The following is a 19,577-nucleotide window of genomic DNA, read 5'->3' on the forward strand; positions in this document are numbered from 1 at the left end:
AATTCAAATTCAAAACGAGTCTGGCATTTTTTTCCCTCTTATCAGTTTTCAAAGCTGACTCCTGGAGCTGCTACATGTTCAACGGCTCCTTTCTATTCCTGCTGTAAATTAAAGCCTTTACGAAGCGGTGAGTGAGCATCCAACGTTTGCTTCCCATCCCAAATCGGCGCATCTGTCTTTTAAACCATATTTCTATAGGTTTTGTTTGTTCTAAATGACACAGAAGCCAGCACTTGAGCTAAATCACAAAGAGAAAGAAAGGAAGATGGGAGGGAGGGGTGGAGCCTTCGCATTGATGAAAAGAAAGAGGATGTGCTAAGAGCCAAAGCAGGGTCTTCTTTCAGCTGTCACACATTAATGGGTAAGTGCCAGCGGTCTGGGATAACCCACCAGGACACATTGAAAAGGGGGTGACTTGGTTTGTTTCCACTGCACTAAGGAGATGATAACAGGAATCAATTTGATATCGAGGCAGTTTGTTTTGTGTTTTTTGGGTTTTTTTTTTGGTGCTCACTTTGGAGCTGCAGACGGAGTTTCTTTAGTTTAGATTTACAATAGCATACTGTATAATGCAGCCAGGTTATAGGCAGTTCTGATGATCATTCCCTCTTCTATCCCCATCCCAGTGTAGATCAACATGTATGCAGCCCTCTTTCTACAAAGCCGAGCCCCTGGATACTGCCCTGGAGAAAGTCTTACTTACTTTCTTCCCTTTGGGAATTGGAAGGAAGCCCACCGATGTTATTCTTCTGCACCGTGCTTATTTTGAGACTGGCAGAAAAAATGCTAGAGTCATCTTTTTTTTAAATTTAGTTTAAGTTCACTTACTGTGTGTCCATTATGGACCAGGGACTATGTTAGGAGCTGAGGCTTAAGGCATAATCGTAGTGTCACTTTTAGCAGAAGTCACCCTGTGGTTCCATAAAAGCGCAAACAGCAAGTCCTAGCTTTCCTGGCCAGTGAAAGAAGAGAAAACCTGCAAGGGAAACTGTTGCTATGTCTCTAGTTCCCTAGCATCTCAGCTCTTCCTTAGTTCTTAAGGAAATGAGAGATGTTTAATGCTTTCCCTCCCCTGCTAAATCTCACTAAATACTAAAGAGGCAATATAACATGATGGTTGAAAGCTAATGCTCAGGAGTCAGACCTAAGGCCATTCCCACTTTCCTCCAGAGGCAAGTCCCTAAGGGCAGCTTGCAGCTAGACTCTCTGCCATGTCGGAAATTTCTGTGTCTGCACTGTGCAACATGGTAGCCACCTTTGTGGCTACTGAGCTCTTGAAATGTGGCTAGCGCTGCTGAGGGGCTAAATTTATAGTTTTATTTATGTTAATTAATCAATTTAACTAGCTACATCTCTCCCACAGTGGACAGCACAGATGTGTTTTCTCAGCTGTAAAATGGAGATTATAAGGGTCCCTATCTCCTGGAGTTCTTAAACAGTGTAGTAAGATAATGCATTAAGCCCTGGCCAGTATGGCTCAGTGGTTGGAGCATCAGCCTGTGGACCTGAGGGTCACGGATTCAATTCCCATTCAAGGGCATATGCCTGGGTTGCAAGTTTAATCCCCAGCCCCAGTCGAGGTCATGTGGGAGGCAACCAATTGATGTCTCTCTCTCACATCGATGTTTCTCCCTCTCTCTCTCTCCCTCCCTCCCTTCCATTCTATCTAAAGAATCAATGGAAAAATATCCTCAGGTCAGAATTCTTTTTTAAGTAAAGAAAAAGATAATGCACTAAACATAAGCTCCCAACAAGTTATGTCTTATTCATCATATTACATTAACTGATACTTACACCTAAGTCTACTGTACTGCCATAAATTTTGCCCTTTCAGAAGATATTTTATCATTTGAACAAGAAGCAGTAAGCTTCTCTGGGACAGAGGTGATGCCATGTTCATGTTGGGGTTCCCAGTGCTAAGAAAAGCCTGACACATCATAGACACTCAATGACTCCTTTTGAGTTCAACCGAGGTGTGCCATGTAGAGGTAACGCAGGTCTCAAGTATGGTTTCCTAGTTTCCAGTGGAGCACAGCGCTGTGGACTAGACCTTGGTTGTGCTATTTCGTAGTTGTGCGACCACAGGGAAAAGACCTGACTTCTTTGATGGAGATGAGTGGGAAGATGCCAGACGGACAGCACGTGTGTGGGAAATGTCAGATCCCTTTTTCCTTCTCTCCTGTGTTGGCTCTGTGCCTGTCAATAGATTAATTCTCTACACAGCAGTGAAGGGTATGAACAGTGGTTACCTCTTCCTTGCCTAAAAAAAAAAACAAAAATTCAATCATTTTGAACTTCTTCTTCTGAAGTTGCAATTTAAAAATGCAAGTATTCCGGAAAATATTTTCTCCCAGGTCATCTGTCTTCCACACGTGAAGGTGCAGGGTGAGTTTCTCCCTGACCACGTGACACTCGGGGAGCATGAATTATGACGCAGGTGCAGGTGCCTATGAGGGCTAATTTTGGGTTACATGCACCACACAAGGAAGGAAAAACTTTGGGATGTGGAACAGTGAGCTAAAGTAATCCTGCTTTGAATCTGCCAAAAAATAAAAATTAGAAAAATTGTGTGTGTGAGTGTGTGTGCGTGTGTGTGTTTTAACTCTATCCCAAGCCACTACCAATAACAGCCTAAAAGGACAAAAGCAGGACTCCAGCAGGCACACAGGGCACACATTTGGTTTGAAAATGCACAGGTTTTTTAAAAATGGATAGGGTCGTTAGTTTTGTTTTTATAGAATGTCTGTTGTTAGATCGCCTGGAGCTCTTGAGACAAAAGTCTCTGTAAAAAGTCTTAGGGGTTATTTTTGCTTCTAGGTATTTCACAAAACTAGACACACTATTATGACTGAAAACTTGGGCATCCAGGGCTGGGAAGGTGGCCTTGTCACTCCGGACATGCTGGGATTTTATGAGGCACATCAGCCTCCACAGGAATTGAGGAGGTGCCAAGTATGAGTGGACCTGTTTGGTATTTATATAAAAGCTTCTTTTCCTCCAGAGATCAAAGCATTATTTCATCATCCCTCACAGAGGGAGGTTAAGTGGCTTGCTGCCAGTCATACAGAGAGCTGATGGTGGGACCTGGACTTGGGGACCTGGAGTCCACAGGTCCTTCAGCCTGAGGACGTGGACATGCAGCCTCCCCTCTGCGTACGACCTGCCCCTGCCTTTTCTCAGTGGAACAGGAGATGCCGCCCCTTGGTAAATGGGGCACATCAGCAGGGCCCTGTGAACATCACAGGAGAGAGCAGGCTACTCCACCCTGGTAGTCGGACCAAACCCTGGACAGGACAGCACAGCACCAGGCCACCCAACGAGCACACGCAGTACCGACGCTTCTGGCAAGGCAGGGCCACCAAATTACCATCTGATACAAAATTTGTCATTAGAAAACCAAGAAAGAAGCTATTCAGCTTCGGCACACATGGAAGTTTTGAGTTTTTCTGTTCAGTACTGTTTTACATAAAAGAGTGGTTATAGCCTGGCTGGTATACCTCAGTGGATTGAGCATCGTCCCATGGACTGAGAGGTCCCGGTTCGATTCTCAGTCAGGGCACATGCCTGGGTTACGGGCTCGATCCCCAGTAGGGGGTGCGCAGGAGGCTGTCGATGGATGTTTCTCTCACACATCGATGTATTTCTCTCTCTCTCTCCTTTCCTCTCTCTTAAAAAAAAAATCAATAAAACATTTTTTTTTTTTTTAAAGAGTGATTATTTCCATAGATGCTAGCACCACTTTCTGAGTTCAAATCTTGACTCCCTTACTGACCATCTGTGTGACCTTGGGCAAGTTACTTAACCTTTCTGTGCCTCGGGTTCCTCGTCCATAAACAATAACATTATCCACAATAATAATAGTAACAATTCAAATGGTTGTTGTGAGTCTTAAGTGAGTTCATCCACATACAGCACTTAAAATAGTGCCTGGCACAGAATAGTTGATATATACATGTTTATTATTAATAGTAAAATAAAATATTGCTTCTACTGCTGCTGATGATGCTGTCGAAATGATCTATGTTGGAAGATGGAAGGATGGCAATACTCTCGGGTCTTAGGGCCTTTAACAACTTCGCTGGCCCTGGGTGTAGCCCCAACCCAACTTCCCAGGGCTGCCCCTCTGGGGCTGTGAGTTCCGGGCTACAATGCAGGAAAGAGAGGCCAGATGGGACCGGTGTTCGGAGAACGTGCCGCTTTCTGACAATCACTGGTAGCAAGGCTGCCTTGCAATCCTGCACGGCAGAAATGAAGACAGCGCGTGGAGGAAGCCAGTTGGCTGGGCAGGAAGCTTGGCACGGGCTGGGGGGTCCTGGGGGAAGGAGCAGGTATAAGCCGAACAGAGCTCTCAGGAATGGATGTTAAAGTCTACCAAGCTCTGGCTTATCTTCCTGGCTCTGCGTAAGACCTTGCCCGGACTTGACTCCAGCCAGGCAGGCCCAATATTAAACCACACACGACAGCCAGGGCTTAAATCAGACAGGTTCCCAGACCGAGAATCTCTCAGATGTCAGCACTCAGGGGCAGTGGGAAAAGGAAAGATCCTATTTTTCCTCTCATTACAGACCTAGTAAGAGGCAGCTGTTCGATCAATAGAGGAGCACTCGCCCTGATAAATCTGAAAGCCTGCGTCTTCACCTGATGATATTACTACTTAACAAATGAGGATTCGTGTCCCAGCCGCAAGAAAAGGAAGAAAACGGCATCTCCTGCCAGTTTCAGAGAGGGTTCTGTTCTGGTAAGCAGGGCTCCGTATGAAATTCATTTACTTTATTCAGAAAAGAGACAAAAGATACTGTCAGAAATAATTCACTTTTATTTTTCTTGTAAAATTGAAACACGGTGGCAATTATAAGATCACCTGACTGCAAAACCTTTTTTAAACTTCAAAAGTTATATGTTAAAATAACGTTAATTGCCCCTAAAATGCTAACTAACTGCAAGCAAGAAGGATCGTCCTCAATGCAAAGGCATTTAGTTGCATTATGCAATAAGCGTTGCAATATTAGTCACTGGTGTCCTGAATTATTTTCTAATGGTGGAACTTATCTCTTTGATTTGAAAAGTGACCCGCCAGGAACGAGCAGAAGATACACCCACATCAGGTGGGCTGAATAACCAGTCGCCTCAACGCAGCCTCGAATCTGGAGCTCCTCCGTGAAATAAGTTTATACCATCTTAAGCCAAGTATATTTTTGTTACTTGTATGTTAAGCACAATATTTGAAAAATAAAATGGAACGACTATTTTTAAGTGTTTTCATTAAGTGATTTAAAAAAGGGATTTCAATTGCTCTATTATTTTGGCAACAGCTCTTCTGGGAAGACAGATATTGTACTGGCTCAACCTCAAATAATGGATGTCAAAGAGTTTATGTTTATATTTAAAATTTCCAGTTGCACCCTGGCCAGTTTGGCTCAGCAGTTAGAGCGTCAGCCCGCGGACCAGAGAGTCCTGGGTTCAGTTCCCGCTAAGGGCACGTACCTCAGTTGTGGTTCATCCCCGGCCCCAGTTGGGGTTGTGTGGGTGGCAGCCAGTCCATGTGTCTCTCTCTCTTTCTTCCTCCCTCTCTCCCTCCCGCTCTATCTGAAGATAAGTGCAAAAGTGTTCTCGAGTAAGGATAAAAAATAATAATAATAATAATAAAATAAATTAAATTTCCCGGTTGCTTCTCCCTGAACCATGGACAAGAGGTATGGGGTTGTGCTATGGATGTGTATTTCAAGTTCCAAAAGGCATCCGTACGGAATCATGAGGCATCTGGCCATCTCTTGTCTCCAACCAGAAATCTAGATCAGGGTGAGTTTGACCTATATTGAAGAGAAAAATACTGGAGTTTCCTATATATATATATATGTAATATCTTATAAAATACGGTCTTCTTGTCCTACCCTCCTTCATTTCTGAGACCCCAGTCAGTCCATACAACTTTGAAGGAAAGCATAAAATTTGGCCCTAGGAGAATATGGTTTCCTTAAATTGTGTTTCTAATTAAAAAGCTCTGCATTTCGAAGATGTCACTGACCATCAGGACTACAGATATAATTGCAAATAGTATACCCAAGTACGTGTGCACATGAACATTCAGTTAGCACGTATTCAACATCCACCTTACACAAAACACAAGTCTATAGGAACCACGAAGACAAGAGACCGCAGATCCCTTAGAAGGAAGTGCCCAGGGAAGAAAAGCCAGGGATAAACAGAACATCTGAAATTCAAAGCACCCTTGGGAAACCAGAAGCCTAAGGTTAGAGACCAGAACAGGGAGAGAAAGATCCCTGCCCCCAACTGCTTCTCTTCCCAGCAAGCCCAAGACTTTCCTAAACTGAATCACCACCGACCTCCAGCAGGAAGCTTCTACAGACAAATGCAGACGTGTTCCTGCCTCTGATCCACTCTCCGTCCTGGGGAGGGGCACCACCCACTTCAGACATGGACACACACACACCCACACGACAGTCCCATAGGGACCTGCACTAATGCTTGGCAGAAGCAGCCAGTCTCATAGAATTACTTCTTGATGCAACATTTCAAATCGTTCAAATATAATTTAGAACATGTCACAGAGGCATTGGTGTTCAAGGTAAGGCGATGAGCTTTCCCGCCTTTTGGGTGGGATAATATTCAAGATTAGTTACCCAAAAGGGGGAAAATGTACATTTTTTAATCACCATGTGAGGTGTGGTTGGGTCTCTTTTTTTCTTTCCCTCCCTCTCTCTCTCCTGCTCTTTCTCTCATTTTAATAAGAGTGGCGGGGAAGATCTTCACTTTGCCTTTCCCAACTCTTCTTCAGCCTCACAAGGAACAACAACTTCTTTATTCTGAAACTATCTTTATCCCAAAAACAAAATAGATGAGCAAAACAGGTTGCCCCTCTCTGGGTGTGATCTGAAGAGAAGGCTGTCTTCAAATAGTGATCCAAGTGACCTATCCTCATAGCTTCAACTGGTGTCTAAATGTCCACCATGAACAGTTCATGATTTTGCCTGAAGACACCGAAATGCAAGATGCCTTATTCACAGAGGGATGTCCAGCATCGGTCCCTAAAATCAGAGTAAAGCTTTGGGGTGAGTGGAAGACACTCATCAATACAGGGCTGTAGCCCTTCGGAAGGAGGCCCCGCTGCAGCACGTTGCGTACCCAGGACTCGCGTGCTCCCTCGCGCCGCACACCTCAGGTTGGGTCTGGGACTTTGAGTACATCTTGAACCTGGTGGTGGTGCTGTCCATGGCTCCAGCCCACTCTAGACTTGGTTTTCACCTGTTCCCGTATTGCCTTTGCCAGCTGGCCTTGAGTTCACTCCGTCCTCAGAAGGAGACTGACACATGACCCTTACCACGCAGCGGTGTAAGCGCTAAAGTAGAAGCAAAGCAAAGTGCTACAGGAACATCTAACTCTGCCCAGGTAAGTCTTCACAGAGAAGACTGAGACTGGGCTTCAATCCTGGAGAACTGAAGGATTTTACCAGAGCCATTCCAGGGGAAATGGACCACCTGCAAAAGGGATGGAGGCAAGAATCCGCAGGCTCATGGGGACGCTAAGATGCCCAGTGTGCCTGGAGCGTGAGTTCTGGAAGGGCAAAAAGAGAAGCAGAAGACACGGTTTGACAAAATCAGACATTTTCCCTATATAAACAGGGAACTAACAGGGGTTAAACAAGGGAATGCGGTGTTCAGATGTGTGTTGCAGAAGGAAACGATGTCAACTGATTGCTTCTAAGAGGAAGAAGCCTAATAATTAGCCTGCAGAGCAGCAAGGTCAATGTGACCAGTCAGATTTCTTCTTCTAGAGCAATGGTCCTCACTAGGGGCAACGCTGCCCCCCAGGGGACATTGGCAATATCGGGAGACATTTTTGGTTGTCATGCCTGTTAGTAGTGGAAGGGTACTCTTGATATCTAGTGGGTAGTAGAAGCCAGGGTAGAAGCCAAACATCCTACAGGACAGCTCACCACAACAAAGAATTGTCTGCAGAAAGATCAGTGGGGCCAAGGTAGAGAAACCCTGCCCTAAGGGGAGAGGAGGTGGCCAGAGGATGCAATGTGACACAGCCCGCAATACACTTCCCAGAGAGGCAAAGAGGAAGCCAGGAGATTATGGGGCTTCTCAAACTTCTGTTCTGCCGCTACCCACATACTGGCTGATGCTTGCACACCTATGCAACTGGGGACTCTGCACCTTTCTTTCTCATTCCACTGGGTGGGCGGGATGCTATTATTGGAATAACCTTGAATTTGACCTAATTGATTTTTTAATTATTTTTTTAAATCCTCACCTGAGGATATTTTTCCATTGATTTTTAGATCGAGTGGGAAGGAGAGAAGGAGGGAGGGAGGGAGGGAGAGAGAGAGAGAAACGTTGATGTGAGAGAGACACATCGATTGGTTGCCTCCTGCACAACCCCAACCAAGGCTGGGAATCGAAAACTGCAACCGAGGTACATGCTCTTGACCGGATCGAACCTGAGACCCTTTGGTCCATGGGCCAACACTCTAACCACTGAGCCAAACAGGCCAGGGCCTCAGTTGATTTTTTTAAAGGAAATCATTTGCAAATTTCAATACTCAATCAGCGACCAAGTTGCTTGCGATCACAGCGGATCAAAGCATACAACTGTGCGACAACCAAGTGCAGGAGCACTGCCCGGGGGCTGCTCAAAGGGGGAACGAGCAAGTGTCTCCCCACTGCTGCAGCCTCAGCACCCTCAGTCCAGGCGAAGCCCACAGAAAAGCACCTCCTCCCACCAAGAAAACCAGGAGTCCCTGATTCCCCGGGACTTTCTCCTTTGTCCTCCCGGCCAGAAAACTTTGCCCAGGAAACCAATCCAATCTGCCATCATTTTAAAAATTCAAGTCCCATTATCTGGCCAGATTGAAAGAATCGCGTCTTTAAAATGTAAAATGCAAAAGCAAGCCCAACACATGTCTAAAACCCAATGTGTGTTGAAAGCTGTGACATCAAAATACCGTCTACCCAGCCTGAAGAGGAAAATACAATTCTGTTCCCAGACAATGTCTTTGCTGCTCCCACTCTCATTTCTACCTGCACCGTCAGGGGTCCACGCTGCCTCGTTAGCGCTGCCCCTCTGCAGCAGCTCAGCAATTGAAGGCAGTTATTTGGAATCAGAGTACAAGCTCCAAACACATTAGCCAAGTTGAACTTCACAAATTGGAGAATCTGCCCTCTTGTTGCTTTTCAATTGAGGAAACGGAATTGCACGGCAAAGACAATGCCCGCGAAGCGCTCGGGCAGGAAATGGTGCTCCCGGTGTAGTGCCCCATAGATGTCGGCCACGTGGCTGGGGAGGAGCTCGGGACTTCACAACACATCAGGATTAAAGGGATCGTTACTGAGAATTTCGTCTGCATAGCGTGTTTCTGGAAGGGTGCACTGGAAACTGGTAGCAGCCGGCACTCCAGGGAGGAGGAGGTGGGCGTCAAGGGAGCAGCGGAGAGAAAGGAAGTCAGTGTTCACAGTACATGCCCTTTCGTAGCTTTAAATTCTGAATCCTCCACGTGGGTTACGTATTCATAAAATAATAATAATATTTTTTAAAGAACGGTATCAAACCCACCAATAAAAAAAGAGCCTGACCAGGCCCGTGTGGCTCAGAGGAGTGGGTGTCGTCCCAGGGACTGACAGGTTCCGGCTGGATTCCCAGTCAGGGCACATGCCCAGGTTGCGAGCTCGACCCCTAGTAGGGGGCATGGCAGAAGCACCGATAGATGTTTCTCTCTCACACCAATGTTCTTACCTCTCTCTCCCCTCCTCTCTCCCTAAAAAAAAAATCAATAAAAAAAAAATTTTTAAGAGCCTGTAAAAACAGCTCTAAGTTAGCAAATCCACGCTCTGACTTAAGCCTCCTCTCTTCTGTGTTGCAGTAGGAGTCAAGGAAGAGGAAAACACTCAAATCTATAGTGAGAGCTTTAAATTTACTTCTGAATTTCAACCCTTATTTCCAGCTGCTTGAGGCTTCTCCACCTAGAGGTCGCACCCATGGGCACCTCAAAAACAACATGCTCCAGTCCCAAATCCTCCTCTCCCTCTTCCTTCCCTCTTTCCTCCAAGTAGGATCCTCCTCCAATATTCTCATTCACTGTAAGAAAGAACTACCCATTCAGCTTCCCAATCTAAAGACCCTGACCCTCCGGTCGCCTCACCCCCATTATAGTCACCAAATATTGTTAATTCCATCTCAGTGGTGTTTTCCACAGAGGTGCCACCTTCCCTGTCCCACTGACCTTTGCTCGTTCAATACCTTATAAACTATATTCTTGTGGTGGAATGCGAGTTCCCTGCCTGCTTTTTCGTCCAGTTCATTCTCCACACTTCCCTAGTCCCTACCCCACCATCCTTCTCAGACAAGATTATCAGATCATGCCCAAGAACCTTGGATAGCTCCCTACTGCCTACATAATTAAGCTCAAGGTCCTAGTCTGACAAATGATCGTTTACACTGAGGACTGAAGAAACATTTCATCCCTAATAGACAACCTGTGCTCTGGCCACTCTGGTGTAACAAGCCTCAATCATTTATGACTCTTGTGTGCTCTTACAATTTTGCACTTCTGTTTCCTTGACTTGAAAGTTTTTCCTTCCCTCCATATCCTGCCTTGTTCAAAAACCAGTTTCCTGTCCCCCTTTCCAGACCCCCACTCAGTTTACACCTCCTGTGAAAAGCTTTTGGGACTGCCCTCTCCCCTCTGTGCTCCTCCAAGCCTGTACACAGCCCTAACCACACTCTCGGATAATTATTTATGTTTCTATCTCCCCTGCTAGAATGTGAGCCGCTTGAAAAGACACTTGCTATATTTTATTCATCTTGAATCCACTGCACCTCCCTGCTAGCGCTGCACATAAACATTTGCTGAATGAATTGGCTAAAAGTACTTTGATAAAAATGTAACGCATTATCCCAAATTTTTATAGACTTCTGTGGCCAAAATCTCATTTCCCTGCCCTCTTGCTCGGCACACAGACCTATCCGCACGCGATCAGGGTCTCAGGAGGGCCAGGTGTTCAGAGGGAACTAACAAAGTGCCTACGATTTGTAAACAGGGCCATTTGTAAACCCTCTGGGCTAGATTTAGAGATTGCCTTTCTACCTCTGACAACACTCCTCTGAGCCCTCACTCCACTCCAAGCAGCACTTCTCTTTCGAATGTCTGGAGTCCTATAAGTAACCTTTGTTTACCCCGAAAGTGTTTTCAGGGAAGCTGAAAAGAGCTAAAAAAAACAACAACCATGTAGTGATTCTGCAGGGACCTCCCTGGTCAGTGAGCTTCATGCCCACCTCAAAGGAGGAGGGAGCTTCGCGGGCTCAGCTCCAATCTCTGCCCCCTCGATCCACCAACAGCTCCTTAACCGCTTAACCCTCCAAGGGCTCTCTGCTCCCAGTGAAAACCATGGCAGCCCATTAATCACAAGATTATCGAAGTAAAACAGCATCATACGCAAAGTGATAAGCCCGGTGGCCTTAAGAATAGTGATCTTGCCCTGGCCAGTTTGGCTCAGCGGTTAGAGGGTTGGCCCGTGGACCAGAGAGACCCGGGTTCGGTTCCCGCTAAGGGCATGTGCCTCAGTGGCAGTTTGTCCCCAGTCCCCATTGGGGTCTTGTGGGTGGCGACCACTTGATGTGTCTCTCTCATGTGGATGATGTTTCTCTGTCTCTCTTCCTCTTTCTTTCCCTCCGGCTCTATCTGAAGATAAATGCAAAAATGTCCTCAGGTGAGGATTTAAAAAGAAAAGGATAGTGATCTTTCGGGCTCCTGGTCCCAATTCCAACATGGGGGGTGGGGCACTCCCACAAACAAGGAGCAATTCTCGGACACCAGCTGGGTGTCCTACAATTTAACTAAATTCCGACACTATCTACCCAGAGAGGACATCAGATCCCACAGGTTAAGGGCTCAGTCCTACAGGACTGCCCCGTACCCCCCCCGCTTCAGACCCCAGTCACAAATCTAGGTTGTCACCTGTGCTTTAGACCAACGGGCTTTAGATTGAGGGTTCCAACAACCCCTGCCTTGGGTCTCAGTCGTAAGTCCAGATTGTTCCCTGTGCGCCTGACTGACTGGCTACAAACCAGAAGCTTCCATGACCCCTTCCTCGGGTTCGATTAATTTGCTATAGCAGCTCACAGAACTCAGAGAAACATTTCATTCACATACTAGGTTACTGGTTTATTATAAAAAATAAGATAAAGGCTACAGATGAACATCCTGTGGAAGAGACCAGCGGGGCAATGTATGAGGGTGGGGGAGGAGCTTCTCTGAGCACCATCCTTTTGGAAGTAATGGAAGCTTCCTTACACGGGCAAGGCTGATTAAATCACTGGCCGTTGACAGCTGTCAACCTCCATCCCTCTGCTCTCCCCAGAGGCCGGGAGGGTGGGACTAGAAGTTCCAGGCCTCTAATCACAGGGTTGGTTCCCCTGACAACCAGTTCACTTTGTTAAGATGACCTAAGGGCTTTCCAAAAGCCACCTCATTAATATAACAAAAGACAACATTATCTCTCTCACCAAGAAAATTTTCAAAGGTTTTAGAAGCTCTGTACTAGAAATGGAGACCAAGACCAAATTTGTATTTCTTAATATGTCACATTATTACAAATGGGTGACAAATTAGAGTCAGATTAGGGTTAGGCACTCATTTGAATGGAGCCCAGGGGGGCAGAGACTCAGCGACAGCTCCCAGCCTCAGGGTCTTTGCCTTTGCTGTTCTCTCCGCACCTGGAATGTCCCCCCTGATATAGTCTGGTCTCTACTCAGATATCACCTCCCAAGAGGCTGCCCTAAGGGCTCAATCCAAAAAAAGCATCTGGTGTCTTCACAGCATTTTTAGCACATCATTGCACTTGTACCTGATACCATATTATCTATCTATCTCCGTGCTTTTTCCACCGGTGTGCCCCAAGAATTTTTAAAACGTGCAGTACTTGACTATTTATTCAGGGGCACTGACCTCTTTTCCCTAGTCTGTCAAATTAAAAAATGACAGCACTCCACACAACAATAGTCGTCTAGTATGAACGAATCAAAATTATACCTTTTTTTTTTGTCAGATCGGCAAAAAATATATGTTTCAGTGTGCTGCAGAATTTTAGTCGTCAGCTTATGTGTGCCATGAGTTGAAGAAGGCTCAGCATCGCTGTCTATTTGCTTATTGGCTGACACGGTCTCCCGTTCCCCGGGAGGGCAGGGACTTCGTGTGGTTCCCAGACAATCCAGGCACACAGTTGTCTTCCAATAAATGTGCGTTCATCTTTTTTTTTTTTTTATCCCCACCTGAGGACATTTTTCCATTTTTTGTTCAGATAGAGCGGGAGGGAGAGAGAGGAACAGAGAGAGAGAGAGAAACATCGACGTGAAGGGACACATCGAGTGGCTGCCACCCACACGACCAACCAGGGCCGGGGACAAACTGCAACCGAGGAGGTACGGGCCCTTAGTGGGGGCCGAACCCGGGTCTCTCCGGACCGCAGGCCAACGCTCCAACCGCTGAGCCAAACCGGCCAGGGCCGTTCATCTTTTTTTTAAGCACAGAAAGAAAGAGAGTCCCGAGCACTCACGAGCTCATGCTCTCAGGGGAGACGTAAGGCAGCTCAGGCGCTCAGAGCCAGCCTGGTCAGCACAGGTGACAGATGGGGATAAGAAGAGTCCACGACCGCTTCTGAGGAAGCAGGGACTGTGCACAGGACGGCGGGACGGGTCCCCCCTCGAAGGCAGTGGAAGAAAGAAGGTTCAGGAAAAGGGCCCCAGGCGTTTCACAGTGAGAGACCGCACGGTGCCATGTGTCCTGAGGCCCAATCATTAACAACCCGGGGTCACAGCTCGCCCTCTGGTCCCCATGATAGAGCCGTACAGCACCATCGGTTACTTCTCTCCCACTCTCAGCCCACCCATTGTCCGGGGAGAAAGGATAAGTGTCCCGAGTTTGAATGTTCTCCAAGAAAGCTGATAGAGCCAAAGAAGAATCACAAACCCGTGAATCTGGAGGTGGTGGGTAAGGCTGGAGGAGCATCCAAAAAACGAGGAGGTGCGGGGAGCACAGCACAGAGCTCTGAGTCCGAGGGTGCCGTGAGGATGAAAGGAGAGGGGATCAGCCCCTGGAGTTGCCAAGGTGCCTGCAACCTCCCCCTGAGGGAGAGGCCTCCCCAGGCGCGAGGCACACCCGTCAGCGTGTACTTTGCCCCCGTACCTGCGTCCCCTCATCAGTAAAAATGGAGACAATAACCACAGGGTTGCAACGTGGATCAAATAAATTGATGAGAGCTGAGCCTGCAACGTGGGAATTATCCTTGTTACTGGAATTTCAGTGGGAGCCCTGCTTCTTTCAATGCAACAGTGTCCTAAGTCTATAGGGACCATGGATTTATCAAAACCACATATGGCTTAAGGGGCAATGCCATCGACAGCCTGGCCACAGTGAAGGTTCATTGTTGGGATCCAGTCAGAGAGACAAGCTGCAGAAAGACTAGCAGAGGCCCCGTGCACCTAGCTGAGGAGCCTGATCTCTCCACGAGACCTTCCTTCTCTGGGTGAACGCTGTGCCTCTCGCTGGCGAGAGGATTGAATTAGGAGGAGAAGAGGGCCTACGTCACTTGCAAGTAAAGTGAGCATTCATTATTCACAGCGTGGTGGTCGCCAGCCAGCCTGGGCTTCCAGGGTGGGTACTCACGGTTCTGGGGTGTAGAGGGGGTCCGAGCCATGTCGGATGTACTGGGTGCAGTGGAACACCCTGTAGGCCAGTCCTGCCAGAAAGTCTCGGGGACTCAGATATCCAGCCACCGGCCTCACCGTGAAGCCAGATCTTTCTAAAGAGGCAACAGAAAGAGTCAACTAAATAATAAGCCCACAGGACTAGCAGGCCCAAGCAGGGCTTCCTATTATTTATAAGGATGTTCTAGAAACTCTTGACAATTGAATGACATACACGGTTGACCCTTGAACAACACGGGTTTGAAGTTCTCACTGAGGTTCATTTACACATGTTTTGGGGGGGTTTCAATGAGTACAGTCAGCCCTTCCTATTCCCAGGTTTCACACTCGTAGAGTTCAACTAAATGCGAATCAGAACAACTATTTTCACATTCCCAGCCGCGTTTTCCCAACCGCAGATCAAAAATACTGCTTTTGATCTGCTGCTAGCTGAGTCGGGGATGGGAAGGGCCAAAGTGAAACCGAGTTACATGAGATTTTCGACTGTGCGGGGGACCCCTGCATTGTTCAAGGGTCAACCGTACTGTTAACAGTTATCGTCTGTGGCTTCAGATCACTAACTACACTGTCAAATGATGGTTTCCAGGGGAACAAGACGTCTGTGAAAAATGGAAGAAAAGGTGAAAAAATATTTAAGGATTTAAAAACAGAAGCCAACTCAGGACAAGAGAGCTCAACTACACAGGAGAGGATTGCAAGCTCAAGCGATGCTTACCATGTACTACCCAGTACCTGTCTGAAACACACCCGGGGTCCCTCCGCGGCCGTGGTCACACAGCACCCCTCCACTAGCACCACGGAATCAGTTCACGGCCCAGCTTGCTATGGTCACTGCCCCACCCCCTCCATCCTGCTGTTTTCCGTGACACCATGACAACGTCACATTAATCACTGCCACTTGAAGAAGGTACATGAAAGCCCCACATGCTTTACTGGTTTACAGTAAGAGGGAATAAAGAAGCAGAATGTAGTAACATCGATGAAACTGCTCTATGCTGCTAACCCTGTTGGGCCGTGGACGGATCATCCGTGTTCTCAGCTTAAGGGCCACCTACCGCTTCCTTCTCATGACACAGGACATTTCCAACAGGAGGGCTACTCTCAGCTCGGACACCAGCATACCAAAGGCTCCCATTCTGAACACCTCCCCTCATTAGGACACTACCTTAGAATGGTCAGAAATGGTTTGTAAAGACAAAAACCAGTTAAACTTCTGAAGCAGGTTCCCGTGGAGTTTCTGTGTTTACACGGAAACAACCCTGTCCTCGGGCCTCCTCAGATCCATAATTCTAACAGTATTCTGCTCTTTCCAAATCTTTCGTGTCGAATCGTTCCCCACTGAATATTAAAAAGATAAATATATTTTCTCCATTTTCTATTTTATGTCCATTAAGCCCACGTATTCCACATGTGGGATATGAGTGGTGGTATACAGAGGAGTAGTCTTTAATAGCTATGTTCTTTCTTTTCACATACATTTTTTTAAGTATGTATCTATGACATTAAGAACTTTGAATTTGTGGATACCATTGCTTAAGTTTTCTTTTAATAATTAGGTATTTTAGCCCGGCCGGTGTGGCTCAGTGGTTGAGCATTGACCCATGCACCAAGAGGTCACCAGTTCGATTCCTGGTCAGGGCACATGCCTAGATTATGGGCCCCATCCCCAGTGGGGGGCATGCAGGAGGCAGCCAACTGATGTTCTCTCTCATCGTTGTTTCTATATCTCTCTCTCGCTCTCTCTCTTTCTCCCTTTCTCCTTCTCTGAAATCAATAATAAAGAAAAAAAATTTTAAATAATAATAATAAATTAGGTATTTTAAAAGTCAATTATTAAAAGAAATAAAAACGTGTACACTGACACTGTGCTTGCTATGTGCCAATGAGTGGTGCAAACCACACTCCCAGCATCCAGTTCACCACAGGAAACAGCAATAAAAACAACAACAATAATAGTAACAATAACTAAGACTCTGCTCAGCTTAATGTGTGTCATGCAATAATATTAGGGCTTTAAGTTTTATCAATTTGTTTCCCCTAGATAAAAGTATTATCTTCATTTGCAGACAAGACACACGGAGGCACAGAGAGGTTAAGCACCTCATCTAAGGTCACAGAGCCAGGAGCTGGCAGGATGCAGACTCCTCCAGAATCCATGCTGTACTATACCATCCCTCACAATGAAAATGTTAAATTGGGAGACAGATATGGCAAAAATCATGAGACAGTATTCTAATTACTTGGGTTTGAGAAACGATGCAGTAATCCCCATACATGAATCAAGCCCGTGGTAATAATGTGCACATAACTGTGAGAAACAAAGAGGGACATGTCAGAGGTGGGCTATTGGGGAAAACATAATCTAGTTAAACAGTAGCAAAGGCATTATGTAAATAGGTGCTCATTCCCCACCTCTTTCCCTCAGTCTCAAATATCATGGGTGTGCTGGGTGTGATGCTCAGTGTGCCAGCGATCAGACCAGGCCCATCTCTCTGCCAGCACACACACGTGATCGAGAATGAAATCCGAGCGGGAGAGCTCACCACGGCTGTTAGGATCGGGATTCAGAGAGGAGGCAGGATTTGCCCCGAGTCTCAAAGAGCAGATAGAACTGGAGTAGGTGAAACGGGTTGACTTTTCCAGCGAGAGGCAGAGCCTAAGCGGAGGTGTGCAGAGCCCACAGTGGGAGCTGAGGGCCTGGGCAGCAGCCATAGCAGGGGACAAACTGCAAAGCTGGGTCAGGGCCTGGCACTAAGACTAGCCGTTCAGGACTGGACAGTATAACCAGAGATCAGCACCCCATGACCTGTAGTCCAGATCCAGCTTGCCGCCTGTTTCTGTACACCCATGAGCTAGGAAGAGAATTGACATTCTTTACTAATCACATTTAATGGTTGTATAAGTACCTACACAATAGCTTTAATTTTGCCTCTTGGCTCACAAAGCCTAAAATACTTACTATCTGACCTTTTATAGAAAAAATTAAAAAGTTTGCCAACCCTGGTAAAAACGACGGAGAGGCAGTGATAGCTTCTGAGCAGATGCCAGGAAGAAAGCCGTGCTTTAGGGAGCTTTGCCGGGAAGCAGTGGGCGTGAGAGCAGAGGGGGGAAGACACAGGCACCAAGGTCATGTGATGGGGCCTCAGTCTGGGTGGCGGCATTGGAATGGGAAGAAAAGGACAGGTTCACAATGGGTCACAAAGCTAGAAAAGGCCATTCTTGGGGACCGTGGTAAGCTGAACAACGGCCTTCAAAAGATGTCCATGTCTAATCCCCTGAACTGGTGAGTATGTTTCGTTATGTGGCAAATGGACTTTGTAGATGCATGAAGTTAAAGATCCTGAGATGGAGAGGTGATCCTGGGTTATTCAGGTGCTGACACAATTACAAGGGTCCTTGTAAGGGGGAGGCAGAGTCAGAGGGGGAGTTGTGTGTCCTTGGAAGGCAAATGAGATGCTGGCCAGGGCGTCAGCCTGTGCGAAGCCTTACCTTTCAGAAACACGGAGACGTCTTCGAGCTGAGGCACATTGTCCTCCCGGTAGCCGCAGTATTTAGACAGCAGAGGGAAGTTTCTCAAATACTCCCGGCAAGCGTGAGTCGGGTAGAGTTTGGAGAGCTCCCGGAACACAACACCCCAGGTTTTAGTTTCTTCCTCCGTGTACTCCACCCTGGGGATGGGCTGGCCACTAGGCAGGAGAGAAGAGGAATGAATGAATCTAGCTCTGGGTCAATGAGTTAAGGATTTTCACCTTCATACCTATAGCAAGTCAGATTCTGACAAAGTGGGACACCTGAGTGTCTAAGAAGATCCCATTAGGATTATTATTATATATTTTTTTTTATCCTCACCCAAGGACATTTTTCCATTTTTGTTCAGATAGAGTGGGAAGGATAGAGAGAGAAAAACATCGACATGAAAGGGACACATCGAGTGGCTGCCTCCTGCACGACCCCAACCAGGGCCAGGTACGAATCGCAACCGAGGTACATGCCCTTGACCGGAATCGAACCCACAACTCATTGGTCCACGAGCCGACACTTTAACTGCTGAGCCAAACCAGCCAGGGCTAGGATTATTTTTTAAAGCAGGTAAAAAGCTAACCTCTTAAAATTGGGTGCGTATTCAGATTTCCATACGAATGATTTGATTAAGTTACATCTTCACACATCCTTATGGAAATTTGATCAGATGTATGTTCTTACACTGAGATCAGTAACAAGTGAGAGTTCTGGGTTGGAAGGAATGGTTTGGGGACCCAGATGTGCTCTGAGAGCCTTATCTGCAATCACCTGACAACAGTAACAAGTGAATGTTGTCTCTTGAAAATAAAATGGCCTCTGGGTTCTCTTTGTCCCTTATGGGGAACTCACCCCAATCTCCAAGTGTAATTTTAAGATTATTTGTTCAATGAGCAAAATATCTGGGAAATGCTAGAAGGCTATGCTAAGTTTAAACCGAGAACTTTGCAAACTTCCGAAGAGGAACATTTATTACACACCGTGTGCACATTGAGCCCCTCAGTTGAGGAGAGGTGTGCACATTGGGCCCCTCAGTTGAGGAGAGGAGCCAGCTAACTTTTCCACAAAGGGCCAGAGAGTAAATATTTTACGCTTATGGGCCATACAGTCTCTCACACTGGGTCTTGAAGGCAGCCATAGACAGTACGGAACAAAAGAATGTAGCTATGTTTCCTTTATATATTATCTGAATTTTTTTTTCAATTACAATTTACATTCAATATTATTTTGTATTCCTTTCAGGTACATAGCTATATGTTCTAATAAAGTTTTCTTTACACAAACAGTCAGTGGGCTAGATCTGGCCCATAGCAGTATGTACCGATGCCTGATTT

At 46.5% G+C, this 19,577-nt stretch overlaps 1 protein-coding gene across 1 annotated transcript in view; it reads right to left on the minus strand.

The window, feature by feature from the left end:
- The window catches only part of TPH2 (tryptophan hydroxylase 2), a 94,391-nt gene that overhangs the window by 44,653 nt on the left and 30,161 nt on the right, over window positions 1-19,577 (minus strand). The window contains exons 6-7 of the mRNA XM_036251931.1: window positions 18,214-18,410; window positions 14,684-14,819 (exon numbers count right to left, since the gene is read on the minus strand). Coding sequence (XP_036107824.1) covers window positions 14,684-14,819; window positions 18,214-18,410 — 333 coding nt within the window. The remainder of the gene's footprint in view (window positions 1-14,683; window positions 14,820-18,213; window positions 18,411-19,577) is intronic.

The sequence above is a fragment of the Molossus molossus genome, unplaced genomic scaffold, assembly GCF_014108415.1.
Source record: "Molossus molossus isolate mMolMol1 unplaced genomic scaffold, mMolMol1.p scaffold_m16_p_10, whole genome shotgun sequence".
Classification (NCBI taxonomy): Eukaryota; Metazoa; Chordata; class Mammalia; order Chiroptera; family Molossidae; genus Molossus; species Molossus molossus.